Raw genomic sequence first — 8625 nt, 5'->3', positions numbered from 1 at the left:
ATAAGGGTTAAAAAGATACCACCTACATGTTCTAGGGTGGTGGATTCTCATTTTCGCACGCAAGGAGTGTTTAACCATTTTTATAATCTTAATGTTTAAGCATTTCAATTTCCATAAATTTAGCGATGAATATATAGTCCCACACTAAAATAAATGGATGAACAAGAATCTCGAGTTCTTTAAATATATAGTCCCACATCTCTCTTTAGGGACCAAACATCTTGAGATGTAGAAAAAGTTAGAATAAAAAAGATGGTAGTTGGTTTTAATTATTGCAACGACAAAGATTAATTAGCATCTAGATTTATTTGTAAAAGAGTTCAACCAAATTATATAAGAATTGTATAGTGGAACTAATATTATAATTTATAAACAATATATACGTATTCTAATAAACCAGCTACCTCTACACACACACATATATATATACACACGAATAAAACCTATTTGGAGCACCAAAACGAAACTAAGTTGTATCCCAAACAGAATTGTGGAACAACATTCATAATCATCATTTGAAGGTAATTAATGTCTTTGGAACTTCCGGTGTTTGACATTTCAAAGCCTCTAAGCGAGTCATCGTTGTCGTCACTACAAGATGCGTGTAAGGAGTGGGGTTTCTTCTACGTGACCAACCATGGCGTTTCCGGCGACATGTACCAAAAACTCCGGCGATTCTCCGGTGGAGTTTTTGGTCTAGGAGACGAGGAAAAAATGAAGATGGGTGCACCTAATTACACTCCCCGTTTCATTGCATCTCCTTTCTTCGAAAGCCTCCGTGTCTCCGGTCCAGATTTCTACGCCTCGGCCAAGTCTTCCGTGGATGCTTTTTCTGACCAAGCTACCTATGAAGAGTTCAGGTATACATACATCATATATACTATTGTGTATATTTTAAAAGTATATAAATGACATTATGACGAACAAGAGAGAAGAAGAAAGGAAAAGTTTGTTGAATACTTTCTTCATTCAATTAATCAATAAAATGTACATGTGAGTTGTAATATATACAAATATCTATTCTGAGATAACCAGCTAACCAACTAAGCTAATCGACTAATTAATTTGAACCGAACAATCCTCAATAGTCCCCCTCAAGATGAGACGTATATGTTATGAAGACTCATCTTGGATTTGAGATGATCATGCTGATGAGGAAGCAAAGGTTTGGTGAGGATGTCAGCAACCTGATCTTCAGTATGTACATGTAGAAGCTTGATAAGACCCTTGTCTAGTTTTTCACGAACAGTGTGGCAATCCACCTCTATGTGTTTCGTGCGTTCGTGAAAAACAGGGTTGGTAACGATATAGATTGCTGCTGTACTGTCTGAGAAGAGAATTGGAACAGATGGTGACTTGATCCTCAAATCAGAAAGCAAGGTAGTAATCCACATCATCTCACACGAAGCAAGAGCCAAAGCACGATACTCTGCTTCAGCAGAAGAGCGGGAAATCGTTTGTTGCTTCTTGGAGCGCCAAGATATGAGAGATGACCCCAAGAACATTGTAAAACCAGTAGTAGAACGTCGACTGTCTCTACAACCTGCGTAATCAGAATCAGCAAAAGCTTTAAGTTGGAGATCTGGGTCCGCAGAATAAAAGACACCCTGGCCAATGGTGCTTTTGATGTATTGTAAAACCTGATACACAGCCGTGAGATGAGATGTGCGAGGAGCAGAAGAAAACTGGCACAACTTATTCACTGCAAAAGTTATATCCGGACGAGTGATGGTCAAATACATCAACCTGCCAACAAGACTCCGATACATCGCTTTATCAGGAAGAATTGCACCATCAGTCTTTGATAATTGGAGATGTGGAATCATTGGAACATCCATTGGCTTACAAGCCAACATACCAGAGGTGGTTAGAAGTTCAAGGGCATATTTCCGTTGGCAAATAGAAATTCCAGAAGTATTACGGGCAATTTCCAATCCAAGGAAATATTTCAAGGGACCAAGTTCACGTAACTTGAAACTCTGTTTCAAAGCCTCTGTTAATTGACGAGCTCCAGTCTCGGAGGTACTGGCAATGACAATGTCATCAACGTACACAAGAACGGCCAGGAAATCAGAACCATAACTCCGAGTAAACAAGGTGTGATCCCCATGACCTTTAGTAAAACCCAACCGAAGCAAAGACTCTGAAAATTTGAGAAACCATTGACGAGATGCCTGCTTGAGACCGTAAATAGACTTCTTTAAACGACAAACAGCATTCTTGGGCATAGGGTCCCCCTTAATCTCTGCATATCCTTCAGGTAACCGCATATAGATATCCTCATCTAAATCACCATTCAAGAAAGCATTGGAAATGTCAAGTTGAGTCAAGAACCACTTCTTCGAGGCTGAAACTTTGAGCAACAATTTCACGGTGACCATCTTTGCAACCGGTGAGAAAGTCTCATTATAGTCCAAACCCTCCTTTTGAGTGTACCCTTTAGCAACCAAACGTGCTTTATAACGTTCAAGACTGCCATCTGCATAAAATTTCAAGGTGAAAACCCACTTGCATCCAATCACTTTCTTACCTGGAGGCAAACTGGTAACATCCCAAGTATTTGTTCTCTCCATTGCACCTATCTCCTTATCAACAGCTGCACACCATTCCTTGGAATTCTTTGCCTCAGCATAGGATTGAGGGATTGGAATTTGAGTGATGTTATTTATATAACTCTTATAGGATGGTGAAAGTTGTGAATAAGAAAGAAAGGAGGAAATAGGATGAGCAATGTCACTGTCAAGAGAATAACAATGATAATCACTCAAATGAGCTGGTGGTTTCTTAATTCTCGAAGTGGAAATTTGTGGTGGAGATGGAGAAATTTGTGGTGGTGAAAGAGGTTGAGGATCTGAAATACCTGAAGACAAAGAATCCATTGGTGTGAAGTCCACATTTGGAACCTCAAGCTTCTTAGAATCTGCCAATGGGAAGACATCTTCAATAAACTCAACATTTCGAGATATATATGTCACATTACTCTCCAAATCCATAACCTTATATCCTTTGTATCCGGCAGGGTAGCCTAAGAAAATGCAGGCTCTTGCCCGAGGTTGAAACTTATGTCTCTGTTTAGGCGAGGTTGAAGTGTAACACAAACACCCAACATCCGGATACGAGTATAGTCAGGCATCTTACCAGAGAGAACTTCATACGGAGTTTTATTTGAAAGCAACTGAGATGGTGTCCGATTGATGAGAAAAACCGCCGTCAAGATGCAATCCCCCCAAAGAGTCAACGGCACATTCGACTGAAAGAACAAAGATCTTGCTACATTCAGTATGTGTTGATGTTTACGCTCTACAACCGAATTTTGTTCAGGGGTCTCTGGACAAGAATGATAGGAAATGATTCCCTGATCTTGATAAAGCTTTGTGAACTGCAATTCCTTCGCATTATCTGATCTAACACTCTTCACTTTTGAATTGTATTGTGTTTCTACTAGTTTGATGAAAGCAGGAAACACGGTTAGAACATCGCTTTTGTTCTTGAGTAAATAAACCCATGTTGCTCTGGAGTGATCATCAACTATAGTTAAAAAATATCTATATCCTTCAACTGTTTCCACTGAAAAGGGTCCCCAGACATCAATGTGTAACAACTGAAAATTCTCATTACAAATGTTGTTCTCAGATGGAAAAGATAACTTCCTCTGCTTAGCCAAATGACAAATGTGGCAATAAGCAGGATTCTTATTCTTCTGTCCTTTAGTGCCCAAAACTGCAGAGATAGCATCCAATCTGGTGTAAGAAGGATGACCAAGCCTCTTGTGCCACACACCGACATCCACCACAACATTAACTGAAACTGATGAGAAGCCTGTGTCAAGCACATAGAGTTTTCCAATACGGCGACCTTTACCAATCATCACCCCCTTGGTAGGATCCTGTATTTCACAACAAGTAGGATCAAAGATCACTCTAGAGCCTATGTCGTCAGTCAAAGAACTGATACTGATCAAACTTAAACGGAACTCTGGTATGAACAAGACATTGGTAAGGAGAATGTCCTTGTTCAACCTAACCATGCCAACTCCACTGATCTTAATATGCTGTCCATTCGGCATATTCACATAACTCTCCACAGAAGTATCTAAAGATACGAAAACATCTTTCTCATGTGACACATGGTGAGTTGCACCAGAATCAATCACCCATGTGTCGTTTGATAAAACGTGTTTAGAAACCGCCAATATACCAATAAAAGAGTAGACTGGGTTAGAGAAAGAGATACCAGGGTGATCTAGAGGCGATTGGGAGGTGCTTGCTTCAGCCTGAGTAACAACCGGAGTCGAAGGTTGAAGCTGAGAGCTAAAAAGAGCAATGATGTTTTGAAGTTGATCTTTAGAGAGATTACCAATCATGCCTTCAATAGATTGTTTCGCAGGCATAGGTGGAGTGACAGTAGTAAACGTCTTCTGGCTGTCATCTTGGTCCAAAATCTTGTAGACCTCAACAAGTGGAGGAAGAGCTTTCTTTGCTATGATCTGTCTGCGAACAATAGCATAAGACTCATTCAGACCAGCCAAGAACTTAACCGTCTTTGCCCTCTCTGCCTTCAAATGCAGACGAGCAGCTTTACCACAGACACAAGGATCATCTGGCTCCTCTGAGCCATCGAGTTGATCCCACAATGTCTTCAACCGAGTATAATACTCTGACAAGGACAAAGAACCTTGACGCAAATCCTGAATCTCCTGAGTAAGATTATATGTGCGTGGAAGGTTGGTCAAATGGTAACGACCATAGAGATCACGCCATATATCTGTAGCATCATTCATACGCAGTATGCTACGATAAATCTGAGGAGAAACAGCATTAAGCAACCATGCTTTGACCATACTGTTGCATCTAGACCACAAATCAAAGTTTGGATCTGTAACTAGAGGCCTAGGTAAAGATCCATCGATAAACTTGATCTTATTCTTTGCATCTAGTGAAATACGCATCGCATAACTCCAGTCATCATAGTTCGTTTCCTCTAAACGAAGAGAGATGATGTTCAAACCTGGATGATCTGCGCTGTGTAAGAAGAAGGGAGAATGAGTAGGATCAACGATCGCAGATGATGCAACAACTCGCGAGACCCCAGAAACCTGAGAATCGGTCACTGGTGGTGAGATCGGGGGAGAATCGTTGACATCGGAGGTGGATCGGGTTGATCTACGAGCAGCGGAACTTGTAGAAGCCTTCGATCGAGCTGGTTTCCGATTCGCACGAACTGCAGTCACCATGGTGACGAAGATGAGAGCTCGTAACTTGAGAAATCAGATCAAAATCGAAGAAAAAATGAGCTCAGATGGCTCTGATACCATATGACGAACAAGAGAGAGAAGAAGAAAGGAAAAGTTTGTTGAATACTTTCTTCATTCAATTAATCAATAAAATGTACATGTGAGTTGTAATATATACAAATATCTATTCTGAGATAACCAGCTAACCAACTAAGCTAACCGACTAATTAATTTGAACCGAACAATCCTCAATAGACATGCTTGTTGACAATTTCTTTGGCAACCCTCAAAACGATGCCATTTAATGAGTTGAATAAAAAAATCGTTCCATATATATATATATATATATATATTATAAGGAATGCAACTATAATTAAGCTGCCTTCTGAACCAATTTATATGCAATCCACCTTTTGATAGATGTTCATAGTTCATAGTTCATAGTTATATACTTCATACCATGCTCTAATGAATTCAAAAAGGATCTGATTGTATACGTACGTTCTCGTTTTGTTTATAAAGTGTTTACATAATTCAACCTATTTTCCTCCTAGAGAATGTTCATGCAAATTGTTTTCCCAATACATCAATTCAGGATTTCTTTTTTAATGGAGAAAATGCATCAATAAATATTTTATAAACCGCTTTGTGACAATACATATAGAATTGTCAAACAAAAAAATATAACAAAAAACAAGTATGATTCCATGTTCCACCTATATATTGGTCACCCTTTATTTCACTAGTGCGCATTGCATATTTGCATTCTCTCATGCATTCATATATTCTTTGTGATGCATTAACAAATACAAAAGTGAAATTTAGGGATATTGTTGTGATGAGCTTTTAACTATTTCCGTATGGTTTATTCTAGTAGGACCGGTCCTCTTGTGTTGCGGACAGTTTACTTCATAGAACTACACTGAAAATGTAAGACAATAGTAATTATAGTTGACCGGTCCAGGTTGAATTTATTAGAATTAGGTCTATATTGTATATCATCTTAAAGAGACTTAGGTGTATTCAAGACTTTTTTTTCCTACATAACATTCCTAGTGAAAGTTACAAGAATATAATTATTAATTAAGTTGGACACCAAACCGATGTTTACACTGTTAAATATATGATGTTTTTTTTTGAAGTGGGTTGATGAAAGAATATGGAGAAAAGATGACGGAACTATGCGAGAAGATAATGAAAGCAATCCTCTCTAGCTTCGGAGACGATCTTATTAACAAATACTACGAATCCGAGTTTGGCAACTGTCATGGCTACTTCAGGATCAACAACTACACAATCCCTTCGGAACAAGATGATCACGATGATCAAGATTTGATCGAAGGGCTAGGAATGCACACCGACATGAGTTGCATCACGATCGTTGATCAAGACGACATCGGAGGTCTTCAAGTCAGATGCAAAGACGGGGTTGGTATGATGGATATTAACCCTAAAGACGAAGCTCTCGTCGTCAACGTCGGAGATTTGTTGCATGCATGGACCAATGGACGGCTGAGATCGTCTCAGCACAGAGTTGTCTTGAAACGACGTGGTTTCGTCGGTAACAGATTCTCAATAGCTTTCTTCTGGTGCTTCGACGATGAGAAAGTCGTGTTTGCCCCTGATGAAGTCGTGGGAGGTTGTGAAGGTATGAGGATGTTTCGGTCATTTAAGTGTGGGGATTACTTGAGGTTCAGAGAGAGTAATGAGAAAGGCAAGTTCGAGAAGGTTGGGGACACGGTCGAAGACTTTGCACGAATTGAATTGAATTAAATAGTTAATTACTTTTTCTTTTACTAAAGTGAAATAATATTAATAAATTTTTTTTTGATATCAAGTAGAAATGATATAAATAGAGTAATTTCGTTTATTCTACAGTATATCAAAACATCATTTATTATAAATTTAAAACAATTTTACTAGTAAAAAAAATTGGAAAATAATACTAAGTAATCATAAAAACAAAATTATAGTTCATTGTTTTTTTTGTGGAAAAATGCTATCCATCCATCCATTTTTTGGGTAAAATAAGTATTGTGACATATACAATACTTATAACTAATATAAATAATATATTTAATTATTTTAAGATACATTCAATAATAATTAACAAAATATTATGACTAACATATTAATTGTAAACTAAAAATTTTATCAGGTTTTGATCAAAAGACATATTTAATTATTATGTAAAACTAATTTTTATAGTAAAATTTTATCAAATTGATCAAAAGACACAAATTACAATATTAATATACAATATAATAGTTAACCCTTCTATGTATATTAATAATAATTAATTTACAATATATAACAGGTTTTTTGATATTTTTTTTTTCAATTTATTCGATTCTTAACCCTTGACCATATTAAAACTAAATTATGAATAATCAAAAAATGATTAGAAGTAACCAAAAAACTATTTTTGTCTTAACAAAACTTTTTTTTGTTGTTTTAGAAACTAATGGTCAATTAGCGGGGGGATAATCTTTTATCTATTAACCACGCGACAAGGGACTATGGTGACTGCTTTTCTTGCACTAATCTTTCCAATTTTTTTCTCAATCTATATCATAACGATGGTGCAATATGTGATGCGTAGTTCTACAGCTCCAAAAGGAATGAGTTGACAAAATTAGCTGCAGAGTTAACTCAACAAACTAAAGCTTTAAGAAAATCGTTGGGAGTTATCAGTTATGTCAAGTATAAGAAAATCGCTATTGAAAATATTAAATAGTAACAAAAACAAAAAGATTATAGTTAATTCATTTTTAGCGTGAAGCAAAAACGCAACCACCACATAGTTATAAAGTTACCATTTTAATTTTATCAGTTAGTGCCTTAATGGTCTCAAAGTAGTGAATTACAAACAGAAGAGAACACTTTTCTTGCAGATTAAAACAAGCTATTTTTCGATTTTCTACTTAAATTGAAGCAAACACATTAAAAATAAAAAAAACAAAAGTAAAGAATATTAGTTATATAAATTGACATAATCATATAAAGTATTTTAAAGCTTAAAATTAATTTGTTTAATGTATTTAATTAATATTATTTTAAAAAATTCTATCAATATTTTAAGTTCTTATATATTTTAAAATAGAAAAGAGTTTGACAAGATATAAGCAAAACAAAAAAATAGACAAAATATAAGCATAATATAAACAAAAAATAATACAACAAACAAATATATAAGTTCAAATTTGAACCTTCAAAACAAAAATAGGTGGTTATAATACCAACTGTACAAAAAATGTGAGAGTATGAACCAATAAAAGATGATTATGTTTTTATTTATTTATTTCCAACAACATAGTTCCAAATTATAGGAATATGAATGTTTTCCCTTTCTTAATTTATTTGATATGATCACTACTCTATTATAGCTAGTA

The 8625-nt window shown here is 36.2% G+C and overlaps 1 protein-coding gene across 1 annotated transcript; it reads left to right on the top strand.

The window, feature by feature from the left end:
- Positions 1 to 362: 362 nt before the first annotated feature.
- LOC104752720 (gibberellin 20-oxidase-like protein) lies at positions 363 to 7145 on the top strand. The gene is made up of 2 exons (XM_010474929.2): positions 363 to 860; positions 6376 to 7145. The coding sequence occupies exons 1-2, from the start codon at positions 529 to 531 to the stop codon at positions 7004 to 7006; spliced, it is 963 nt and encodes a 320-aa protein (XP_010473231.1). The 5' UTR covers positions 363 to 528; the 3' UTR covers positions 7007 to 7145.
- The last annotated feature ends 1480 nt before the right edge of the window (positions 7146 to 8625 follow it).

The sequence above is a fragment of the Camelina sativa genome, chromosome 2, assembly GCF_030686135.1.
Source record: "Camelina sativa cultivar CO46 ecotype springtype chromosome 2, ASM3068613v1".
NCBI lineage: Eukaryota > Viridiplantae > Streptophyta > Magnoliopsida > Brassicales > Brassicaceae > Camelina > Camelina sativa.
Note: the sequence above shows the minus strand (reverse complement) of the source record. Positions and strands in the feature narration are given on the sequence as shown.